The sequence below is a fragment of the Cygnus atratus genome, chromosome 15 (genome assembly GCF_013377495.2).
Source record: "Cygnus atratus isolate AKBS03 ecotype Queensland, Australia chromosome 15, CAtr_DNAZoo_HiC_assembly, whole genome shotgun sequence".
Lineage (NCBI taxonomy): Eukaryota > Metazoa > Chordata > Aves > Anseriformes > Anatidae > Cygnus > Cygnus atratus.
In genome coordinates this window covers 17,529,952-17,556,018 of record NC_066376.1, presented here as the reverse complement: position 1 = coordinate 17,556,018, position 26,067 = coordinate 17,529,952, and the positions used below count along the sequence as shown (strand labels likewise).

The following is a 26,067-nucleotide window of genomic DNA, read 5'->3' as shown; positions in this document are numbered from 1 at the left end:
TATTGCAATGCAGGTTGGTTGGTTGCCAGATTTTACTTGTGTTACATGACATTAGAACACCAGTCCCAGTCCATATTCATAAAAGGTCTTGTCCACACATTAAAGCCAAGTATAGCTGTTACAATAGGGTCTGCAAGGAAACCTCCCATATGAGCAGCAGTTATTTTAAACAGAGATTTTTGCAAAGAAAATGTTAATGCAATAAGTTTTCATGTACAGCTGACAAGATATGGAGAATTTTTTATGTTCTGCTTTGTATTTACAGATGCAACTGGTTCTAAAAGCCATTGGAAATGCAGGACTGGCAGCAGCTTCGCTTGCTCCTGTTTTGAGCCTGTGTGCTTCCCTCCAAAGTAATCCAACTGAAATTCGTCTAGCTGCTATCCAGGCATTCAGACGCATTCCCTGCTCTGTCAGGGTAAGTAATTTATTGCCAGCAGGCAAATGGTGGCTTCCTGGTACAGTCCCAGAGTTTGGACTTTCTGGAATAGGTAAGAAACACGCAAGCAAACAGGAAACAAATCTAAATGTGTCTTTCAGCAGAGCTTCTCTGCTGTTGGAAAGGTTGGTACGGCCACCTTAAGAATTGGACCTGTAGTAGGTTTTGCAAATAGCTGAGGTAACATATCTAGTGACAGAGATAATGTTGTGTGGCTTATGTCTATGTGGGTTAATGGTTAAAAACCCACAATAGGTGATTTTTCCTATAGCCTGTTCCACTGTATCTGTGAAATGCTGAGTACTAATGTGAGAAGCTTGTTGTGATTGACAATACACTGTCATAGTTGGAACATTTTGTTAATTGTTTAAGAGAAGAAAACACAAAACTTGTTTTTTCAAATATCTTCATACTAAAAACAATGGCAAAGCCCAGAGTGCTAGCCTGGGCACAGCTAGCTGTTCTCCAGAAGTACAAGAGATTTGCACATGGATTTGCAGTTAGAGAAACATTTTGTATGGCTTTTTAAAATCTAATCCCAGCATGTGTTGGCATACTTGTTCTGTAGTTATGAAGCTCAGCATTGCTTTTTAGAGTTGATGAAAATACGAAGTCTGTGACATCTATGATACACCCTATCATTGTCTAGCAAATGAACTGCTAAACCAAGACCCTCTGGGTGGACTGTGGATGTCAAATGCTAATAGAAATGTTACTAGTATTAGTCCTAAGTCCTTAAGTCCTCACAGTTCACCAAATAAACTCTTATTTGTTGATATCAGGGAAGTATTGAACAGAATAAATTTGTTACAGTCCTATACTTTGAAACCAGGAGTAATGATTTTAATAAACCATTAAAAATGTAGCCACTGTTGTCTGTGGCAGACGTGTGAAATATAATAGAAGAACTCTCCCCTGTGGTAGAGTAAAACTATCATTTGTACTGCGAGCAAAGTGAGGCTGTGTGTTGGAAGCAGTCCTGCATCCTACCCTGAGTGGGTGTAGGATTCAGGTCATAATGACAGTTCTGGAAATTTGTGGATAGAGCAGTATAAAGAATACATGCATACATTTGCATACATATTGCATGAAGTGACTTTGTCGAATATTTATAGTCATGGATATCTCTTTCAGAAAGAAAAACCCGTCTATACCTGGAAGTGCTCACATGAGGTGTTTTAGGCGTGTAAATATAATAACTGTCTTTTTCATTCTCTCTCTTTTGTTTTTTTGGTAATCTTTTTGTCTTTCTTTTTCTCTTAGAATGCTGTATTACTTGAGCTGTATCAAGCAACTAGTGAAAATGTGGAAATAAGGATTGCTTCTTACTATATGGCAATGAAATGTCCAAATGAAGAGTTGCTTAAACAAGTACAAAAGAGTTTGCTAAAAGAAACTTCCAGTCAAGGTTAGCAAAGCATCAACTGAAATCTTAGGAATTCTTCAATGATACTTTGGTGTAACGTTAACTTTACAGGTGTAATGGTACCAATCTATTTCAATGTTTATTTAATTTTAATACTTGGTAGGTTGTTTTTAAAAGATTGTTTGTATGGTTGTCCCATTTTGTATTAACATTGTGATGCTGTTATTTTAGCTTTGTGAAGTTGTTATTTTAGCAATAGTGACTCTATTGGCACCATTTCATTAACTTAATGCCAATAAAGAGATGCATGGAACTTCTCTGATGTTTAGTGCATCCCAGATACAAATGAAGAACTACAAATTACATTTTGTTAAGTTGTGAAAGAAGCAAATGGCAGAAAAAAAATATTGCAAGCTGCAGTTATTAATTAAACTATTTCTTAATCATGTTTTAATGCCTCTAAATCTCATATTTCCTACTAATTTACTATATATAATATTTATTGCCATTATCTTTGTTTGGTCTTGTCCTCATTTGCAGTTATTTTATGTGTTTTGGTATGGTTTTAATATTGACAGCAGTTTAAAGATAGCATTAGACAGAAACTAAGCAGATCTGAAGACAGCAAAGAAAGGCCTGCTGATTTTCATCTTAAAATGCCTAGAAACTTTCAGGCTTCCCTGCAGTTAGTAAGAGACGCTCCATCACTGTGCCAGCAGTAGTTCTTCAGGTCAACCAACAGTCTTCTAAGGATCACAGTTTGAGAACTGTGCATCTAATGGCAAAAAAAAAAAAAAGAATGATGTCAAGAAACTGTTTATAACACAAGAAAAAGGAAAATGTGGCAACTGGGACATATTTTGTTAGAAATGCTCTGAAAAGGATTTTTTTGAGGGGCATTAATCATATATCCAAACATATTTTGCTGGGCAACAGTGTAACAGATATTTGGGGAAAAAATTAACACAGTTAATAACCTCTTAATCGTTCATAGATTGTTTTAATTAATGCTGCCTGCTTCTCTGGCTGTGTGACAGATTATTGCCTAATCTGAGACAGATTTCTGACATGAGAGACTGAATTGAGAACTGATGCCAAATAGAAAATCTTCTATGCTATGTTTAAAAATAGTATTTTAATGTAAATAGTTTATCTGAAGGAGAAGCTGTTTGGTCTAGTATGAAATTAAACTGTAGGTTCTATAAAAGTAAAGAATCCTATCAGCCCTTTATTACCAATGCACAGGGATTATTTAAGATAGTCCAATATTTTGTATGAAGAAGGGATTTTTTCTCAATAGTTTCAACACATTCAACAAAGAATAACTTTAGACTAATCTTTGGCTTTTAAATCTGTCAAAAACATGAAAGGATATCTATAAGGCAATTTGCAAGCAGATGAAAGCAGGCTCTGTTAGATCTCTGGACCCCATTGCCTGGACTCTAGCCAGCTCTGAACTTGAAACTGTGTATCCATTTTGTCAGGATGTTGTGTCCAGACCAGTAAATCTTGCAGGGATTATGAGTTTAGGCTCAGTATTGTGCTCGCCTGAAGATATGGACTGTGGTTTGGAGGGGGTTTACGTTCCTTTTTTTTCGAGTTTAGACAAAAAGAAATTGCATCAGCCTGCAAAATACCATCAAGGCGCACCCTTAGTGACTCTTCTTCCTGTTCCATGTGAAAAATAAAATGTCTGCTAGCTCTGATTTACGAAAAAACTCTACAAGTTCATCTAAAATGTTATGTTTGAACAATTTAATGCAGTATTCCTGAATTTTGATAATTTCTTTCGTCTTTGGTTGACGTAATAAATAATTCATATAACAGACTTTTGAGTAACAAGTGCTTTTGAAGGCATAAAGCACATTATTTTTTTTAGTTTCCATGTTCAGAAAAAAAAAACAATATAAAGAAAGAAGTTGTATTGTGAAAAAGCAGTTATATCAGTGTTAAGTGTCTGTGCATTGAAATATCACTGGAGCCTAACGTACATTAACTTCAGGAGAAATAAAACCTCTGTTTGAGAACCAGACTCCAAAACACTTGGAATTTGTTTGCCCCCCACAATGCAGCACATAATGCAGCCAAGTCATGAATCAGCACAGTGTTGTGCAGACATAACTCTAAATCACAATCTAAATCACAATTGTGTAAGTGTATGAGCTTTTTTTTTTCCCCAAACTGTTTTTTGGAAATATGCTGCATTGCACATTGTAGAAAGAGTTTTCGTATTTTAATTTGTTTGCTGTATACAAAGAAACTTTCTTGCCAATTTTCTCTTACAAATTCACCTGCAATTCCATTATAAACCTCAAGGTACTTGGTTATCATTTGCCAAAGTTTATGTAGGGAATCTGATAACTAGAATTCCCTATATTTAAAGTTGCTTAATGCTTGGCATTAAAAGGCTTTGTTTACTGCTGCTTGTAGTTTTTAACTGTTTAAGATTTTTCATGTGCTTGCTGTCTATCCCAGACTTAATTTTCATGTTTCTGCACACTGGGTCAATGATTTGCTAGAACAAAATGAGCATTACTGCCAAAGTGAGAGTGTAAAACCATATTTCAAATAATTCTGTTGCATTTGTTCTTTGGAAAAGGGACAGAAACAGTCCTAAATTATTTGAGCAGCACAGCCTGCCTCTAATTTCTGTATGTATTGTATCTTTTTTTGCAGCACTCATTTGGATTTAGTATAGAAGACCCTTTGCAAACAGCAAATAAGTAGCTTAACATTTCTCACTTGCTTGCTTAGTTAGCTGAGAGGCATAAGTGAAATTAAGGAGTAAAAGGCCAATTACATTCCATACTGGAAAACAATAAGACAGTATCTAAATGAACTGACTATGGCAAAGATAGGTGCTGAAAATGAGTGAATGCTCTTGTGATCAGGGGAATTATTTAGGATTAATTCTAGTATAAATAAAAAAAAAGTTTCCTGTATCAGTCTTAAGAACAGTTTTATTTTTTCTCTAGTTCCCAAATGCTTTTCTTTTTCTAATTTAAGTGGGCTCCTTTGTTTGGAGTCATCTCTCTCAGCTCCTGGAGACAGATGATCCACTGAAGGAACACCTTCGAGATTCTATTCCCGATGATATCCTTAGCAGAGATTTTGACTGGGAGACATGGAAATACTCCTCATATTCAGATGTCACATTCCAATCAGGTATGTGGAGTTTTAGAACTTGATGCTTTGGAGCATATGAACTATTGAAATCCCATGTCTTTTTGGGTTCTTTACACCTTGGTGTGGAGATTTTTAATTTCTAAGAGGTAATGGAACCCAGTACGCAAATGGAGGCTTGATTCTGCTCTGACCTTAATTGGACTATTACTACTATCAATTGTAACTCCAGTAAGCCAGATACCATGCAATTTTGCGCACGTGGTTTGTGAGAGAGGAGAACCAATGTGGTGGTTTTTATTTATTTCTTTTAAAATAATTTTTATGAACACCAACTTTTAATTCCTTAGTGAGCTTCCTCTGCAGCAACAGAGCATTGGGATGTGTTTTTTCTTCTGATATGTGTGTTTTTCTTGTTGTAAAACTCAGATTCCTTCCTGTTTTATTATCTATTCATTCTTTGTTTTCAGGGAAAAATCTAGAGAATATTTTTCAGAGTAACATTATGATTCATCCATCTCTTCCAACATAGTTGTGTGAGATATGTGTTCTAAGTACTCTTTTTTAAGGTTAGATAACAAGCTTTCAGTCATGTCCATTAAAGTCTTTGCTGTACTAGAGTTAAATAATTTGTCTTGCTGTTCTAATGTTTTACTCACCACCATCTTAAAGGGCAGAGTTGCAATTTCCCAAAGCATGATAAGACTTGAAAAGTATATGAGAATAGCTCATCTCTGACTGACATCTGATATTTTATGTTGCAGCTGGTGCAGGTGCAAATATGGAAGCATCAGTGGTCTTTTCTCCTGAATCTTTTGTACCACGATCAGTCATGACAAATTTGACTGTTCACCTTATGGGGCAGGCTATAAATCTACTGGAGGCAAGTTCTGGGAATTTTTTTTATCCCTCTACTCAAGGGACACTTGGTGTATTGAAGTACAAAGTATTTTCTGTTTTCCCATTACAGTTCCTTTACCAAGCTATGCTTTTCATTGCTGCAGCAAAGTTGCCTTCAGACTCATGACTCCTTTGCATAACGGACTTAGTCACAATAAAACCACTGTCGCTCTGATAGTACTGTATACCAGTATGTATGCCAATTGAGTTATATTCAGTTGTTGTTGATTGAAATAAAAGATGAAAGCCAGTGCTGTTGCTTTCTGAAACACTGGTCTTAGCTCCTGTTTAGGATGGTAGGAATCATCTAGTTGGTTTACAATGGAAAATGCATTAGCTTGGATATGCCACTCCATTAATACAAGAGATAAAGAGTTTTATATTTCAAAGTGAAGTAACTGTTCTGGTCCCACTGGCCATACTATAGTTGGGATATTTAAATGGCCTGCCTGCAACCTGGTCATCTTTAACTGTGCCTCTTCTGTGCCTCTAAGAGAAAGGAATGCTTGGCATATGGACTCTTTTTATTGCAATTAAAAATGTGTACACAAAAGAGAGAATTTAATTTAACCTTCAGATTTCAAGTGAAGCTTGCATATTCCCTGGATTTGTATGTGTTGGTAATACTATTTTAGTGAAACTTGCAAGCAGAATTTTGTTTCAGGAGCAGAAAATTGGTATTTTTTTGTCATAACAACCAAATTACTGTTTGCAAAGTGATAAAATAGAAATAGCTAACTGTCCTGTCATGGTGTAAATGAACAAGTACCTGAATACAAAAGGATTTTTATTTTGTACTGAGCTTCACATAGTCAACAAACTAAAGTGTTTTTACTAGTAAGATTTAGTACTGAAATATCCAGTATTGGATGCTAAAAGAGGTAAGATACTTTATAGACCCCAGTGATTTTGTATGGCAAATTCTCGTTTGTACAAAAACCTAAACATTTCATCTTGATGTATTTTTAGCTGTGTTTCTGCCTGTAGAACTGTACATTGCTTATGCATCTCATTTTCAGCCTTTGAATGCTGTATGCTTTCCTGTAGGTTGGTGTACGGTTAGAGAATGCTGAAGCTGTCATGCAGAAGATTTTGGGGCAGAAGTTTGATACTTTTGGTGACAATTTTTTTGCAAACAGCAATGAAAGAAACCACAAGTCAGGACGCCCCGTGCAAACAACAGGAAAAGTCAAGCAGAGGAAGCTGACTTTTAAGCAATATAGCCCTGCTGATCATCTCGTAACTACGGCTAGCAAGCCAAAGTCGAGAAAAGCTAACCAGAATTGTCCACGTCAAAAGTATAGCAAGATGAGTGAGTTAATGAAGAAGGTAATTGACAGTGTCATGACTTGGAAAAATTCTTAACATTACCCAGTTAACCATAGGTCCCCATCTAGTATTGAACGGTTGTTTTGCATTAATATGCCTCCCTTGCAAAAAGCATACATACCCTTTTCCATTCATACAGCATTTAACAAATGCATAATATGCAAAGCACAAAGGGCCATATCTTCATTTTTTCAGATTGTGTTATTGTCTCCAAACAATGACTCTCAGCCACAGGAATGTATTGCTTGTGTTTTGGGCTTCATCTTATTTTTTTGAGTACTGATCGTCTCTTTACTGATGTCCTTTTGGCTATTGACTTCTGTGGCACTTTATACAGTTGCTTGATCCTGAGTCATGTTGTTTGTGATCTGAATTCCCAGTTTGTGTCAGATGTTACATTGACCCTTTGTGCAATAACTCATGAACAACTAATGTTTGGAGAGAGCTATGTTTATGACAGGGAAGCTTTGGAAATTTACTTCAATTGTTGATGTATTATCTGGAAAACTTGGGGGCTGTGATTTCTTTAGTTTGTCTTAGACCATCTGTCCTTTTAGGATTCATCTTCTTAGAGTTTCTTCTTACAGTGTGATCTCACGTTCACGTTGCGTTCCTGTTGTATTAATTCCTACGGAGGGAAAATGATTTTATTTTTTTTAACGTTTTAGTTTATTTAGCAATCATGTTGCTCATAATGGTATGTTAACTGAGATTGTATTCCCTGGTATTTTTTCAAAGTTTCAAATATCTGAGGGTATGTACTGCAATACTTATTATTTTGTTCAGTCATCTTAGGACTAGATGTTACCTGTGTTCATAGTGGAAGTCAGCTTGTGTGGTATAGAGCCGAGATTTAGCTGGAAAGAGCAGGTATGGATCAAGGGTCTTAAGTGGGCTTGAAATATTTATAAAAGGCAGCCTAATGTCTGCTTATTACTAGCCTAGCCTGTACTGAGGAATTGTTTATTATAGACTTGAAAGAAATTTAATATAAACATCCTTCTCTTCCTGATTTATTTATCATGTCAGTTCACTGAGAGAAAGGTGAGAAAGGAGGAGATGAAATGTGAGCTAAGCATGAAAATCTTTGGAAATGAAGTTAGCTTTTTGGATTGTGAAGATTTAAGAAAGCAAATGAAACATTATTCTTTAAATCTGGCTGAGCTTGCTGTCAAACTTCTGAAGGTAAAAGGAACCTTTTTGTTATTTGAAAGTAAATGCTTTTAGAAAGTACTTTCTGACAGATACATGAAAGATACAACATATTACTTATTGTTTCTCTAAACTGAGCTCTAAAAGGCACTAGTATATGTTGGGTTTAAACTGTGTATGATTAATTAGGGAAGGATTGGTTCTGCTGTCTAATGGTTCTTACCTCTAATTTTTCCTGTTCCAAACCATCCGCATTTAAATAGAAAATTATTTCTTTAAACAGGATAGAACTAGTAGTGAACTCATGCCCTAACCAGATGCTGGCTTTGGGCTGCTTTCTACCTAATTTCCAAGATCAGTTCAGTTTAAAACAATTTCGCAGCAGAGAAATGTGTTGGGTAGTTATGTCTGGAAAAAAATGTGCATGTTGGATTTATTATGCAAAATAGAATTCTGGGATTTTGCATGTGTGTATGGTTTTTGTTTGTTTGTTTGTTTTTCCACTACAGGGGCAAGAGATCCAGCTTAATAAAAGGCTTAGTTTGGCCACGGAAGAATTGCAGTTTCCAGTAATTTCAGGCTTTCCTGTTCAACTGGCAATCAATGCCTCAGCAGCAATCAATGTTAAAATGAAAGGCAATGCAGAGTTCAAAGAACAGTCAAATTTCTTTGTAAATGGCTATATCAAGCCAAGGTAATAGCTGCTGCAAATGCATGTCACTTCTACATATTACTGGTTTTAAGTAGTAGCTCCTGACCTGAAAGTTCTGTGTGAATGCCATTGTAATCAGTTAGGAAATTCTTGAAGAACTTGAACAGTCAACCTTACATTGCTGGGTGGTTTCTATGCAATAAGGACAGTTGTGATTTCCTATCCTGCCAATCTGATTTTGAACTTTTATTGCTGTGCTTTTCCAGATCTGTTTCAAGCTGACCATTCTTCCTACCTCTAAATCAAATTCCTAAATGTTTGCATGCAGATGACCTGTATGCTTTACCTGCTACAAGGATAGCACCTTGAATTTTTCTCAGGACCAGATATACAGTTACAGCTTATGGATCAAGAACCAATTGGATGATTTAACCCTACATTTCCTTACCTGGCTATTGTAGTTTTTTGTGCATACTGAATACATTTACTAAACTTCACTATGGGCAGCATAATATAGATAAATATAGATAGGTAAATATAAAATATAGATAAATATAAAAGATAAACTTACACCAAACCACTTAGTCCAAATCACTTTCCCTTACTTGATATTTCATGCTGAAGTCTGGGTTCAAATCCTTTAGGACACATCTCTCACAACACTTAATTTTACTGTTGTTCTTGTTAGAAAGTGTGTGTCTGTGTACACACAATATCTTAAATTATTTCCTGAAACAAAATACTCATTATGATTTTAATTCTAGAATATAGTCTAGAGCACCAAACACTATGTATTTACTGAAGAGGATAAGAATACTATGGTTTAGATTAAGTGCTTTAAAAATAAAGTGCTCTTCATAGAAGAATGTATACCTGAATTTTTCAACAGTGCATTTATCCAGATTTCTGTTCAAATGGGAACTATGGGGACTGTTGGACAAGCTGGCCTAAGCTGGTTAACAGGAATAAGGACATCTACTAGTCTTGATGGGGGAATCCAGGTTAAAAAAGGGCAAGAACTCAAAATTGTTTTGAACACCCCAGAAGAATCTATGGAGATAATTAATTTCAGGTAAGCAAGGTCATCTTCCTAAATTAGTAACCATGATAACTTTCTTGAATCAGAGCTTGACTGGCAGGCTTATTAACAGAGCAGAAATATATTCTGTCAGCAAACTGTTTCAGTCTGACTGTTAGTCCAAATCCGCTATTCAGAAGAAAAGGAAGGGGAAATAATTCTGTGTTTTACACTGTTTTAACAAAAAAACGTACATCCTTCCACTGAAGTAAAATTCTCAAATTAAAACCTTGTGATAAAAAGATGTAAATTATTTTTTTCCATACTGCTCAGTTTTTCCCTACTGAACGTTAGTGCTGTTTCTGGAACCTTACTCTTAAAGTAATCTCATTCAGGGCATTAAAGTGGTGCAGAGAAACCTTAGCAATACTTTTTCTACAGATGGTATTAACCAAACCCAGGTATAAAATAATATTTAGCAAAACACTGGAGTAATTTGGAATATAGTACTAATGAGATGTGCTCATGCACTTCTGATGAGTTTTTACTTAGGTTCTTTAATGTTAAGTAAAGGTTAGAGGTTACAAATACATACTACCACAACTGACAGATGTTAAGCAAATTAATTACTTGTGCTAATGCAAGCTGTGCTTTTAGGCTCTTGGTTTTTCTTTGGACTTACAGCTTTGTTAGAAGTTCAGCTAGAAGGCACTGAGGTCATCAGTGTGATGACATTGAAAACCACATGTAAACTGCATGGCTCTTACGCATGACTATGGAATCATGAAGTGTTTTCAGTATGTGGATTGTCATTCCTTTGTGCTTATTTTAATTTTGGACATTGCAGTACTACAGGATATGCAGTTCAGGAAAGACTGTGGAGTTTAAATTTAAACCATCCATTTCTTTAGGACTGCTGGAAACTTGCTGATGTAATTCTGTTTCTGTCAGCTAGGATGAATGACAGTCCAGAAGAGTAAAAGTCAAAGTAATTACAAACCTGTTTTGTCCCTTATTTGAACAAAAGTCTGTCTGTAGAGCCTACTGGATATTTCACTAACCCTCTTGCTCCCAACAAGGACAGATACCGTGGTTCTTGTACTAGCAGTTTAGTGAAGTTCTGAAAGAACTTCAGGACTGGAACAAAATTCATGTCCGTATGTACCCTAAGGGGAAAAAAATAATAATAATTAAAAAATAAAATCTAGAAGCCAGAAGGTAAAGGGATTTGCAATAAGCTGACCATACCAAATTTCTCAGAACAGAGAGCTCTAATTGTGACTGTAAAAAGATAAAGGATCCTACAGAAGGATCTCATGGTAGTAAGAAATTAAACATGGAAATTGTGGATAAAAATCAGTGCTAATTAGTGGAAATGTAGACTGAGCTTAGTAGAATTTGATTTTTCTTGTGTTTCTTATGTGGTACAAGATGACATGTAACTAAGAATTCTGTTTATATATTGTTGTAGCTTTAGCATAATTGGTTTTAAGTGACTGTTTGAAATTCTTGGTTGTAGCTCTAAACTCTTCTTCATAATGGTGGGTGAGACTGAACGTGTTGATATTTTCCAAGACCACACAGAAAGCAGATCTTGTACTGGGAAGGAAGGTAGGTCTAACTATCAAGTTTGTCTGAGAAATCTTGATCATTCTGAAATATCCACAACAGATGTTTTATTCACTAGAATTACTTCTTTACCATATTACTTCTAGGGGGTTCTTCAGTGCTCAATGTGCAGTATTCATTTGTATGTTTTCTTTGCTTGGTGTTCTAACTGAGTGTTCAACTGTTGTTTTCCACTAGTGTCTGAGTTTACTGGTTGGCAGCTGTGTTCTGAAATGTCATATCCTGACCCAGCTAGTGCTTTGTTTTATCCTCTTGCTGGACCTTCAAGAGTGGCTGTCACATTAACTAAGCAAGACAGAGGCCTACAGCAGTACGTTGTGGAAGCTGCATATAACTATGTTCCTCAGGTACCATTATGCTGTGTTTTCCTTGGCTTTTGTAAGTTTATTAGTTTACTTACAGTGATGAATGAATGGTATATCTTAGCACTGTATATTCAACTTGACTAATTTTCAGTCTGTGGTGTTATTACTTTAATTCCCGTTATATTGGAAAAAGATGTAGAAAACAACTAATGCTGACAGTGGGTGAATATTATTTTCATATATAAAACAGTGCACAGGTTTTGTTTTGTTTTTTTTTTTTGGTTAGATGAGAGTTACAGGACTAAAGCATCTGGCATCATTTTGATGACTTTTTTTCTGTTTGTGACAAAAGACAGAACAACAACAAACCCTCCCGAATTATTAGTTTACATTAACCACCCTATTTAAAAGCAAAACTTAGGCTCCAGTGGATCAATTCTAGAAGGCTGCCAGTTATTTTAATGTGTTCATCTGGGCAAGCCCATGGAAGGAGTTGTTTTCACTGTCTGCAGGGGACAGCAAAAATATATGGCTTTTTCTAAAATAGTGTTACATAGTTGTGGGCTTAGGTGCTACACCTGACCTATTATCATTAAATGGACTATGAGGGGACTAGCAGTCTTTCAACTACTGTGTGCCACTGGGCCATAGTGGGACAATGTACCCCTAAGTCATCTGCCACAGGGGCTACATCTGTGGTATGGTTGCTGAAAAACTTGAAAAGCAGATAGCTGAAAATGCTTTATAGCTGTAAAGGTCGTTAGGATCATATGATGTAACTCATTCTGACAGACTGTTTTGTAAATGCTTTGCCACTTGCAAACGTGGTTATCCTTTCTTTCTTTCAGGAGGATTCATGGATCCCAAGCGAAGCTGTCCTTCACTTCTTCATTGGGACTCCAAAGTCAGAATTGAAAAGGGATGTTGGTGTTGACCTAAACTTTAATGTCCCGCAGAAGAAATTTAGAATCCAATTCATACAACCAAAGAAAAAAATTGAGATCGATGGTAGGTTCTTTCACCTAAGAACCAGATCATCAGTTAATGTCAACTAGGAGAGCTTCGTTAGAATTAATAGAGAAATGCCAATATATTTCAGTCAATAATCTAATGCTAAAATTAAATTATTGTGTGATAGTCATTCAGTTTACTGCTTTAGATAACACTCATTCCCAGTGGTTTTTGCATTTCAGACTTCCTATTTTTGAGAGTCAGCTTTTCAGTACAGGGTTCACAAACTCACATTGTATTGTATTATGTTAGTTACGATGTGAAATTACTTGTTGCCAAATGAACTAAGTACTGATTATAATATTGTTGTGCATTATAATCAAAAGTAACATTTCAATCATAGTGTAAAAAAAAAATAAAATCAACAAGAATATAGATGAAATATGAAGTGATAAATGTATGGTAATAATATAGGCAATATATTTCATCTTCTTTGACGTGCTGGTCAAGACATCTAGATTTATACAAAAATGTACTTTCTGCCAAAGTCAGATTGATTTATTTTTTTTAAATTTTTATGTATTTTACCAAATCACATATTTAGAATTTGTTTGCCCTTCCAGATTTTATTTATTTTATATTTGTAATCCCAGTTATTTTCAAATGGTTTGCACGGAAGATTAGCCTATACTCTGCAAAGGTTTGGGTGAGAATGTCTCCACAGCACAACACAGCTTATTAGCCTTAACAAAGGCCTAAAGGAAGTGTGTAAACCACTTCCAGAACTAAGCTGGTTTATTGGAGACAGCTTGGTTGCCTCTTCTCAATGAGAATTCTCAGAATGTCCTTTCAAAAGGAGGCATGTATTCTGAGAATGCTTTGATGCCTTTGCAAACTCTGTTCCTAACTTTTTTCCTTTGCTCTGATATTTATTACATTTTTGCAATGTAAAAATGTTGCTCACAGAAACGGCAACCAACATTTTGGAATATGTTTTTATGAAGCATTGCTAAATGGTGTATGTCCAGAAAAAGTAAACAGTTTTATTTCTCTCTAAGGGAAAATTGATTCTTCTAAATATTCACGAATTGGATACCTGGAGTTGATAGTAGATGACCAAGATGTATATTACATTAAGGTATGTTTTCAGATCGTGAGCTGTGGTACTAGGATGAATACTCAAATAAAAGCATGGAAAAGAGAGGAAATAAAATACATGTGTTTAAAAATAGTTTTGTGAGCAATCTGTCAGAGAAATTAACAATACTCTTTATTACATATTTTTGAGATAGATTCTGCTAAATTGCTCTTTTTTTTTTTTTTTAAAGCTTTTAAAGCATGGCTTCTGCAAGTAACCCAAAAAAAATTTTTTACATTCAGATGTACTCAAAACCTTTGGGTTGCTTCCAATGTTAAGTCAGTAGAGAAGATCATATTGACTCCTGTGGACTTTGGCTCATTATGTGCATATGCAGTCACACAGTTTTTCAGACCTGTATTCTGGCCGTGCGTAGAGACTCTGAGTAAACCTGGGCTAATATCTTCATGTCTGTGGAGTCTATAGATAGAAGAATATATAGAAGAATCTGTAAGATATTGTTCTTTATATCATATAAAATTTTTATTTTTTTTTAAGCATTGGGAAATAAGCAAGAGCATGCCAGTGTTCAAACTCAGAGATGAAAAAGCAAGGAAAAATGCATGTGGGAGTTAATAACTGAAATTCTACTAGCATTTTTGTTTCTATTCCAGGACTTGAGCAATTTTTTTAATTATGCAATTGACAGCCACAGCAGCATGCCATGCATGTCTTATGTGGGCCTCCAAAGTCAGTTAATTTCAAACACTGTGTTTTCCTACAGTGAGCACATTACTTAAACAGATTTTTTTTTTCTTTCTAGAATAATGTTGATGTTTCTCCTGGTCTTCAGTAGAATAACAAACCCAAACACTAATTAGTGTTGCAGATTGTTGCATTTGCATCTAATCCAACCTAAATCTAGTTCCCTACTATGAGGCTGCCAATATTTTCAATAATACCATATTATTTTTTGGCCCAGTGTTACAACATTCTTTGTGATTTCAGTCACTACTGAAACCAGCAGGAGGTGAAGGAAATCAGCATCTCACACCACTGTGATTTTTGTATAATGGAAAAATAAATAAAAATAAATCCATCCTCCTTCCCCATTGCTTGCTAATGGCAAATTTTATGCTGTTTTTGTTTGTTTATTTTTTGTTTATTTGGTGGGGTTTTTCCCCAGGGGTGTTTGTTTTTCCCCTGGGGTGTATAGGAAAAATTCTTTTCTTCTTCTCTCATCTCATTTCTGAAATGCCCAAGTCTTCTCAAATCTTAATCAGTTTCTAGTGCTGAGTGGCTTGGGATTTTGTTTTTCATTTGTTTGTTTGTTTTAGGGTATGACAGATTTGCAAATACTGAATGGAGAGCAGAGATACATGACCCAAGTGGAGTTAAAGCTGATAAAGCAAAGCAGTCCTATCATTCTGTCAGGAAACATCACTAAACAACTTGGCAAGAAGATAGCTTTTTCAGTATCCCTGAATAATTTGTTGAAGGATGCTGCATTTCTATCAGGTTAGAAGACAATAAGTATTTGCCATATAAATGTAAATTCTGGAGCCCTTATATATTAAGATTGCCTGGGCTTGGACATGCATTTCTAAAGTCCCTTTCAAATCAGTAAGACTGCTTTTTAAAATGATTTTCCTTTATAAATTAGTGCTAGTATGTATTTCAGAATAATAGAAATTGTAGAATAAATTGTAAAATAAATATCTGTTTCTAATTACTGTTGAAGAGGGGGGAGAAAATAAGTTGTAAGGAAGCACTTAAAACAACAAAAACAAAACATCAAAAATGGTTCTCACAGTATTTTCTATTGTTCACTTGTGTTAGTACAAAGCAGTGCAGAGATGCAAATATGTAGCTCAGCTCCAGATACTCTCTATTTAGAAAATCTTAAATCTAAAAATCTTAAAATCATTTTTTTCTCAAACATACAGTAAGAAGAAAATGTAAGAGAAAATACCAGAAAAAGGACTTAACTATTTATATGACATCAATTCATTAAAACGTAAATAAATACTGTGAAATAAACCAGTGTCATAAGACTAAGGCTCTCATTTTATCCTTAATATTTCTTACTGTAGTCTCCATGTGGCAAAGACATTGCAATGTTTTACCCAATATTTTCAAATAAAACTATCTTTTAAGGAATGGATTTAAGAAGATCACCCTTTAGTGAAATATTCACCTTAACTGTTACATGGAGTGCCAGTGACTGCATCTAAAAATGGTGCTGATCTGATTTAAATTCTTATCCCTGAGAACTAGTTGCACCAGCTCTTCTGTTGCAAAGCCACAACCTTGCTCTGAGTTAATGTAGAAGTAAATCTCCACGTTAGCTGTTAGTTAATTAAAAGATCAATCTCTTAGAATTGGTTCCCGTTTAGAAACAGCTTTGGCTGGATTCATTTCACGAAACTTTAGGCAGTATCTGAGAAATGTAGTCTATGTAGGCTGTATATGTGTTCAGGGAAAGAGTATGAACATCCAGCTCTCTTTTTGTTTACTACACAGGGAGTATGTGGGATTCCTCAGTTAGACTGGGTGAAACAGGACACATTTGCGTTTTCCCCAATGTGGTATTCCATTTTCTAGCTGAAGTAACTACATATCCCACCAGTGTATCATTGCTCCTCTCTTTTTGTAGCATTTCTGGAGAAAAAGTTTGATGATAAGCTGAGGCAATACTCATTGGAAGGGAAGACATACCTTCCAGGTGTTCTTGGAGTTCACGTCACTGGTCTTCTCCAGCAACGTGACGGCTTGTGGTCTCATGATCTGAGGATAAAATACGGACTTCTAGGTACAGTGAAAAGGAAGGAAAGTAAAAACATTCTGTTTTTCACATTTTTCTGCAATTAACTTGCATTCAAAATTCACATAAAATGTGTTTTTCACAAGTATGTCCAACATTGATTTAAATTTCACTTTTTAAATAGGAGTTGTTCCTAATTGACATTCTCAGGTGCTTATGCAAAGCAAATGGGTGCATGCATTCATTTAAAAGTATGAGGGGTTGTTTCCAGGAAACAACTGTGTTTTCTTGGCCACAAGGTGTAAACTGTTTTAATTTTATTGGACAAAGCAGGTAAACATTAATACAATTATATCAAGATATTGAACAGTTGTAGTAGCTGGTCATGATGTGCAATGTAGGGTGACTATATAAGTAAAGTATGTTGCACATTCAGAGAAGATGTATAACAGTATGAGTAGTAAAGTTTTCCTAAACCTACACAGGTATGACCCCATCATTTTGCTAATAATGGCATGCTGATTAAAATATTTTACACACGCAGACAGAAACATATGTGAACACTTATAACAGTATTAGGTGATGTCTAGCTATAGCTGTATAATTATGCTTTTATGTACTTAGAGCTTAAGTCATATTTTGATATATGCCCAGTCTGGCAACTATTCAGCAGTCAGAAAGTGTTTTCTTGTGAAGTACTAGATTTTTGAAAAATAAATTAGTCCTCATACTCAGTGGTTGAAACTTCAAATTCATTATTTTAAGCTCTTCTCAGGGGCCACAAAGTCTAGAAGTTCATTTCTGTTTTTTGTTTGAGATATAGTGTCATGTCATGATGTCAGCAACTGAGTGGTAACAAAAAATCTTTGAATATTGTGAGACACCAAGAAAAGTGCAAAAGTTAAAAGTGATTAGTGTATACCACTTTTGTTTCACTTAGCTAAAAATCAATTTAAATAATAAATCTATTCTGTTTTTAATATATTTATGTATTTAATTATTTACTTCTAAAGGAAAAGTGAAAGGACCTGCAAATGTGGCAGAGTAAACATCTAAGCATAGCCTTTGCTTCTTTTAAACAAAATCAGCCTAAATCATTGGATTATATTCATTCCATTCTTAATGTAAACTATCTGTTTCCAATTGCCTAAAATTGGAAATATTTTAATTTTTTATTAGAGTATAAAATAAACACAGGCCTAAACTCTTATATGTAGAGCCTGTTGCTAGGATTTGCATTTCTAGTATAGCTTGTGGGGGAAAAATAAATAAATTGTAACTGATAATACATTTTTTTTCCCCAAAGTCTTATAGCATGTCTGCACTCAGCAGTGCAAAGCTGTTGATTGTTGTTAGGTTGGATATATGCTGACTAGCTGGAAAATAAGCTCAGGTATCAGAAACAGCGTTTTAACAGCAATATTGTAGTCTTTAAAATGTGTCTAGGTCTTAGGCAGTTATTGGAGATGATTGTTGAGCTGAACTTCATGGTGCTGCTATTATACCAATATTGGTACTGATCTTCACAAACTTTGGTCAGTACCTTTAGGCTGCAGAACATACTGCCAGACCTTTTTACATTAATTAGATATGTACTTGACTTTTGTTCACTACTATGGTAGTGTTTTCATTTTCATCATGTAATTCACTCATTAAGTCATCTAGCAAATATAAACTCACTACTCTTAAATGCAGGTTCATTAAAGGTGTGCTTTCCTTTGGATTCCTAGGATAAATCAACAAGTATTTGTCTGTGAAAACAGATGAATTTCACTTCAATATTTTTTGAGGGAAAAAAAAAAAAAGAAGCATTGAAGCCAGCTCTAGATTTCTATTATTAACATTTATATGCTTACTTTTGAATTATTTGAACAGATAACTTTGTGATTTAATTTGAACAGGAGAGGCAAAAACCCTTCATCACGAATGCAGTACGGGGCAAAAAGTTGAAGAGAAGACAGGTGCACATGACTTGTACAAACTTGATGTTGGCCATGAATTTCATTGTATGCAGACTCCAACCTATAATCACAAGGTAGAGGTACTGACCAAAGCACTTGTTTATATGTGTGCTGAGTAAATTTGTGTCACTCATGTACTGAGGGGCTTAAACAGAGCAATGTCCAAGATGTCATTTTTGGATCAGTCATCTTCTTCTCATCTTTTGTTTCTTTTTTCTTTCTGTATAGACATAGGCATCTAGTGATGTTGCTAATTTGTGCAATCCATTGCAGCTGTAAGTGATGGAACTGTTCAGTGATGTCATTTTTAATGTATAAATGCACAGAGCTTCTGCAGAATGTTTGCTGTGGAAGTTTTTGTTTTATGTAAAACAATAGTATTAATAAGTTTGTGATTTATCTAATTTTTCAGTACTTGTAACTAAAAGTCAGAAACTCTGCTTATTAGAAGTCCTATGTCTTGAAAATAACCTGATTTTTTATTAGTTTTCTGGTTCAGATCTGGATTTATTCTTATAAATTTCAGTGTGTGCCTCTGATGCAGAAAAGCAGATCTGTTTAAAATCTTTGTTTGCAGACTGTACAGAGACAAAGGTTAATGCAAAGGGAAATTACCATTAATGCTGGATATTCACTGCAGATTAGAGAGCTGGATGGCAAATAAGCTTCTGAATTAAAGGGAAATTTTGTATCCTTTCAGCTTTGCTTTTCATCCAAGTTGGACTGAAGCCCACCAATGTTAAGATTTCCAATGTAGCAGGATCTTGCCAGACTCTGCAGCTGCACAGTGAATCCATGCGGGGCAGTCCATTGGGAGTGCAGTTGCCTTAGCTGTTGAGAATAGCAATTTGACAAGCAGTGAATGGACAAAAATTTTGGGGATTTGTAGTCTGAATTGACATATTCTGATGGAACTTGATTTTTGCTTTGGAAAATTTGCAACCCTTTCTTCTTTAGCCTTGCTTGCTACTTGGGAACATTTCTACAGCCAGTTAACAACAGTAACTAAATGAGAAAGCATGGTTTACAGGAAAAAGACAGATTTTCATTCTTCAGGTTCACCTGAAACATGATGCGAGTGCATCTTGGCTTTCCTCCCAGATGGAAGTGAACTATGGGAAACACTGGAACAAAATAAACAATAAGAAGAAACTACTGATCAGCCAAACATTAAAGAATAGTTCCAGTTTTTCACTAGTCAACTATTTCATGGAGGTAATCGTGATTGTTAAAGAGTAAAACCTTCATTTCTAATATTTAACAGATGATCTTCTTTCAAAGCGCATTCTATGGGCTACCAACTGAAAGAAAATAATCATTTATATTGGCATATCCTGTGATGTTTTATTCGTAGGAAGTTCTTACAGAAGCTATTCATGTAAATTTTTGTGTTGTTTCTTAAAGTAGCAGATCTCCTCTGTTACTGTATTAGAATAGATGATAGTTTTCTGAGGAGGGTTGTCATTATTCTATTCCCATAGAGAGCACCTAAACATAAATTTTATCTGTAATCACAATATGGGCTGACATAGAATTATGGACATTATTGTTTTTAACCAAGTAAGTGATCCAAAATTTAGTGGAAAATATCCTTTTTGAATCCCCAGTAGATAAAACAAATGCACGTTAAAGAAATCTCAATCTGTAATTCATCAGCATTCATGAAAATCTGTAAAATGAATGGCAAATGTCAAGAGCAGAGGTGGCAGTTGTGACCTTCCTGTTACTGTGTGTGTTAGCTTAGATAGCTCTGAATATGGGATCCTGTTTTTATTTAAATTTGCTTCACTTGTTTTCCAGTTTACTGTGCAAGTTGTGGAAAAGCAGATGAATTACAGAACCCAGCTGCAGCACTCGCACAGCTCTCAGGGTTATTTGCAGAGCAGCACCAACTTTAAGGTGCAGTATAATGACCGCATGCCATTTTTGGCTGGACTGCAATGGAAAGATGTATCCAGAAATGGCCTGAAGAAGTGGGAAGGTGAAGTACCACAAACCATTTCCAGTCTGTGCTTAGAAAAGCATGCATGCAATGTTACAGCTGGGATTTTATGAGGTAGTCACGTATGGGTGTAACAGAATCATTGAAATATTGGTTGGACAAGGCAGACCCTGGAGGTTATCTTGACAAGCTTCCTGCTCGAAGCAGGACTGTTCTTAACAGCAGATCACATCTGCTGTGGCTTTGTCTAGCTCAGTTTTCAAAACCTCCACCTTTCCCCAGCCTAGCTGACTTAACCTCTTCCAGCAGTTCCTGAGGCTCTCAGTGTGCAATTTGTGGACATTGTCCTTGTATTGTATGCCTGTGTTGAAGGGTTTGTGTTTCTCATTTTTGCCATTTGCCTTCAAGATAGCTGTAGGCAGCTATCAGATCCGCCCCATCCCTTTGCCAGACTAAATAAGCCCAGCTGCCTCCCTTCTTGTCACAGGTCTTGTCTCTAGGCGTTTTATCATCAGAGCAGCCCTCTGTTCTGTCCTGTCTGGTTTCTCACTGTCTGCCTGGCTCTGGGTGGTCCAAAGCTAGATTCAGTGTCATAGGCAGGGCTTCTCTGGAGCTTTGCAGAGTGGAATAACTCTGTTTGATAGCCGTGCTCCTAATGTAGACTGGTATTGTCCTAGTAGCTTTTGACTGAGCTAACTGACCAAGATGTGAGCCATATTTTATTTATTTATTTTTTATTATGCTTTAGAAATAGTGACTGGATTTGTGAATACATTAGAAAGTGTGACACTGAGATGAATACTAATGGTATATCTTAAGCTGTAAATTAAACACCTGTGTATGCATATGGATGTGAAAATCACATTTCTTTTTGGTCTTCGATTCATAAAGTACAGCAGGGAGTAGACCTTTATTATTATAAGCTATATTTTACATTTTTGGACTTCTTTCTCAAATAGAGATTAAATTACCTGTAGCATGCCAAGAATCAATTTTCTTATATTTAGTGCTTAAAATGGATTGAATGACACTACTATTTTATGCTTCAGTGGATTACATGCTGTACAAATCAGGGCAATGATCGGCTCAGTGACTAGATATGCTATTGAGATACATTTTTCAAAGCTAGTATATACTATGTGTGCCAAAACTTGGATCCTTATTAATGCAAAACAACGAGCTTGATACAGTAGATTAATTATTAACTGTTGTGCTTTTCTGCTTGTTAAAGTGAAATGAACTAAGGTCGAATTAATTCTGAAGTCTTAAAAATGTGGAGATTACTTTGTGAGTGACTGTCATAAAATTGTGCGTTTCTGAACTATATTGCAGTGAGTGAATGGCATAATTTGATAAATAACCAGTGAAATTTCAACAGTGAATTTTCAGCACCTTGTCAGATATAAACATTCTGAGCTGTCTGGAAACTAGTTTCCAAAATAGCCTACCAATCTTGTTCAAAATTTATGTATTGCAGAATTTAATTACTATGTTGGCTTGTGTTGAAACAGCTTTGATAAAAGCCATTATAGTAATTATGTGAATAATAGCTACAGAATTGCAGTTCAAGTAAAGATTCCACATATTGTTGCAGGTCATGCAGTAGAACACTTTTCTGGTGTAATTTAAGTACCAAGTTCCATAAATTTCCATTCTTGTAAATGGCGCTGTGTGTTAAACTACGCAGTATGTTACATTAGTGCAGGACACTCATTTAACTATGTACCATCGAGAGATTTTGACAACTCTGAAGCCAATAGTAGCAATTAGTCTCATTCCAGAAACCCATCTTTGTTGCAGAATTAGAAGCCAGGTAGCTTGAAATCTCACATTTCTGCCACCTTTAATTTATATATTCCTTCCAGGAGAATTAAGTATGGACACCCCATGGCTATATCTGCATGCAGCTCACAAAATACATCAGCCTCAGCATTCTGCTTATTTATTGACTATGGAACTGACAACTGGCAAAGTTCTCTCCATTAAGAATCTTGTAGTGGAACTATTCTGTAAAGATCAAGGCAATGAAAAGGAGGGGAAATTTCACATTTACACACCAGCAACCACATACCTGCAGGTAAGTAACATGATGTTTCCTATAGTGTAGAGCTTTGATGATGCAGCTTTGTGACGGGTACCTAACTAAACTGTCATCATACTGGAATAACACTTGCTCAGCTTGTTATGTGAAGTAGCTTGTTTGAGAAACTAATCCACTATGTGCCAATTTATAAGAGAGCATCTTGAAAAGCCGATGTTCATCTCTTTCTTGTGCTGGAATGACATGCTATTCTTCCTCTGGGGGCAGGCAAGTCAAAACAGGCAGGGTCTCTTTGCTGTCTTTGAAAATGTTAGGGCCCGCTATCTCTGCCTCTATTTGGAATGGAAGTCCATTTATTCCTGCACAAAGCCCAAATGTTTCATGTCGGAATTCTACCTAGGAGTGTACAAACAACTAGAACTATTTTTAAGTTCTCTCTCCTCTCCTTCGCTCCAAGAAAATGAAAGGTTATTTCTTTTGTTGTGACTCAGTTAATTCAGTCTCCCATAATTCTGTGTGAGAATTTTCACTAGTAGATTCTCAATGGGTAATCTTCAGTCTTTTTTATAGGAATTCTTCCACCTTCTGTGAAAGGATTAGATATCCCTTGGGTGGAATCAGTGTGCCCTGAATCTATGGATTCTAATCTTCTTCCTAACTTATTTTCAACTGTGCCATGCAATGGAGATTTTAAAACCAATTTCATCACCAGCTGCTATGAATTAACAAATAAGGTTAACCTTTGTCACCATGCAAGGTGTAGATTTGCCTTGGAGAAGCTTCATTATTTTCATTGAGGTAGTCCTTATCTGTCTCTGTATAAATGAGAAGAGTCTAGAATTTTTGCCTTTCTTCTAGACATTCACAGTAGATTCTAAATCTTATTTTGGTTTATCCTTAAGGTTTTCCTTTATTTTGAACTGCAGCTTTCCCTTGTTAGATCACTGATGGTTTAGGCACAGTGAAGAAGATTGTGAGAAGCATTCTTCAATGAGAAAGGAAAAAAAGTGTTCATCAACTATTTTCTTTCCAACTACTTAGCTTTCTCTCTCTCCCTTGCTTGAGGGAATAAAATAATTTTTGAGATCTTTATGGAAATTCAGATTATTTGGATAATTGAAAAGCTGATGCACTATTTCTAATAGTTATTGTAATGAACTTCTCCAAGACAATGCATTCTTTTCAGCTCTGGCCTGTGATGCTGGCACAATAGGATTTTCTCTGTCCCAACTCAGCCTGACTACTATGTTCCCCTTTATTTTTAGGCCTCCACATTTAATCATCTTGAGAGAAACGTTCTGCACAGCTATACTGAAATGGTATCTTCGTGGAATCAGCCTGTGAAGAATGAGATTCATTTGGAGAATAATGAACAAGACAAATTTCTTTGCTTTAAGATAAAGAGCACAAAACAGGACTTTAACTTCACAGCCAGCTATCAGAATCTGCCAATGGTAAGACAGAAGTACAAATGCACAAAGGTAATTTCTTTGACCCAGTGCTGTGTTTTTCAGGTCTGCCACCTTCCCCAAAGATGTCTTTGCTAGTGTTGAAGCTTAAACACTTCCAGAGCTCCTTCTTTTTCATCTGTTTTGACAACCTGCAGTGTAAAGCTAAGTTTAAAAACAAAACCAACCAACCATACCCCACCCTCCAACGTCATCCCCCACAATAGTTTTGAGTCCTATGCACCTATCTGGGATGCCAATCACAGACAGAAGGGCAGGGAGGAGAGAGCAAAAAGATATTGTATGACTAGAAATAGAGCTATAGATGTGATTGCTTACATTCTTACATTTTGATACAAATGGCAGGTATGGAAGATTATACTGTCATAGGGAATCAGCATGTTTTGCCTATGAGCGTGCATAGTAACAGCCTTGGGTTATATGTCGTTCAAGCCTCTGCATCCTTTCCAATTTATGATAATGCTTAAAATCATGTTTGCTTTGCTTGGTGCCTACAACATGGGAAACGTAAAAAATAGTTTGTCTCCAAAGAGGAGTAATATATTAGTAAGGACGTTTGTTGTCTGACACATTCAGTGGTTTACTATTAATGTCACTTTTATTCTTATGTAAATCGCGATCAGGATTTAAAGTGGTGCAGAAAGGGGATGTTCTGTGAAATGACAGTCTCACTGCAGCCTGTTAAGCTGCGTGGTTTCTGTTTCGGTGTTCCTGAATATGAATGCAGCAAATCTGATGCAATTGTCCTTTTCTCTCCTGGTGTCATGATTTGACTGCAGCCTATGAAAACAAACTTCTCTGTGAAGGCTGTATGGACAGATTATAATAGTCTGCCTAAAATTCTTCAGTTTGAAAGTCAGATAGAAGAGCTGAAGAAGGAGAAGATGCTCTATCAAAAACGTGGAACCGTTTATTTCAGGTTCGGTAGTTTCATTCCTATCTCTGAAGAAAATTTTGGTCTAAATTTAATGTGTATCTTGATGCCCTCAGGAAAAAGTTCTGGGCTTTACAAGATGTATGTGTCACATGCACAAAGCCTTAAATCTTTCCCATCCGTCTCTGCACTTCCTTGAGCACACTGCCTCCATGGGCTAGTTATTTGCATCCACTTAGCTTTCACACCCTTTCTTGAAGTGGTAGAGAATAAAGTCGTCAAGGGAAACAGGCAGTTTGTGCTGTGACAGTGTGTTTGTTGGCAAATCTGTTAGACTTAGAGCCTTCTTTAACATCAGAATTCATGGTGTCCAAATGTCCAAGTGGTGAGAAGATCCAGAATCTAGATCTGATCCCCTGTGCCATTCAGATATGGTAGGAATAATGGAAGCATTCTAAAACCAAATATTTCCCTCTTAAAACACATAATAAATAGTCTTATTTATGTTTTAGAAAGTATTTCCATTTGGTGGTGAGAATGATTGCACTGCATCTAGATATTGGCTGTCTCCAAAGTTTCTCTTATTTTTGAACTCATTATCGAAACATAGCTTGAAGCCTCTGGTAAAAATGTGTTGTCAGACCTCAGAAATCTGTATCATCTCTAGAGATATCTCAGCTTTCTTAAGGAATAGTAGGGTCAATCGGAGTGCACAGGCTCCCTTAGGAACCACTGTGCATCTTGGAAATAACTTCATATATATATATATATATATAAATATAAATAAATAAAAAATGAAAAACGATAAGGTATACCAGACATCCAGAATATATAAAGGCAGTCCAATATCTGATTATAAAAGTTAATGCATTTTTCCAAGACTTCCAACTAAGTAAATGCAGAGAAATATTTAAGAAAGTCCATAAAATGTTGCACTGAAGTAGTAAATTGAACTATATATTGGCTGAACATCTGTTGCGTAGAATTCTTGGCATGCAGTTATTGTTTCTGCAGGAAGCATGAAAAGTGTTTGATAGCTGATACTTTGAAAGCTGCCCTAAGCTTTTGGACACT

General features: G+C 35.8%; 1 protein-coding gene across 1 annotated transcript in view; it reads left to right on the top strand.

Moving 5' to 3' along the window:
• LOC118249263 (uncharacterized) overlaps window positions 1-26,067 on the top strand; it is a 94,784-nt gene that overhangs the window by 20,626 nt on the left and 48,091 nt on the right. The window contains exons 11-30 of the mRNA XM_050713909.1: window positions 266-418; window positions 1,703-1,847; window positions 4,812-4,970; window positions 5,693-5,811; window positions 6,876-7,157; window positions 8,187-8,342; window positions 8,819-9,003; window positions 9,851-10,033; window positions 11,499-11,590; window positions 11,786-11,955; window positions 12,762-12,921; window positions 13,923-14,002; window positions 15,280-15,460; window positions 16,599-16,754; window positions 18,608-18,741; window positions 19,769-19,882; window positions 20,468-20,648; window positions 22,475-22,686; window positions 23,916-24,104; window positions 24,899-25,038. Of these exons, the coding sequence (XP_050569866.1) occupies window positions 266-418; window positions 1,703-1,847; window positions 4,812-4,970; window positions 5,693-5,811; window positions 6,876-7,157; window positions 8,187-8,342; window positions 8,819-9,003; window positions 9,851-10,033; window positions 11,499-11,590; window positions 11,786-11,955; window positions 12,762-12,921; window positions 13,923-14,002; window positions 15,280-15,460; window positions 16,599-16,754; window positions 18,608-18,741; window positions 19,769-19,882; window positions 20,468-20,648; window positions 22,475-22,686; window positions 23,916-24,104; window positions 24,899-25,038 (3,191 nt within the window). The remainder of the gene's footprint in view (window positions 1-265; window positions 419-1,702; window positions 1,848-4,811; window positions 4,971-5,692; window positions 5,812-6,875; window positions 7,158-8,186; window positions 8,343-8,818; window positions 9,004-9,850; window positions 10,034-11,498; window positions 11,591-11,785; window positions 11,956-12,761; window positions 12,922-13,922; window positions 14,003-15,279; window positions 15,461-16,598; window positions 16,755-18,607; window positions 18,742-19,768; window positions 19,883-20,467; window positions 20,649-22,474; window positions 22,687-23,915; window positions 24,105-24,898; window positions 25,039-26,067) is intronic.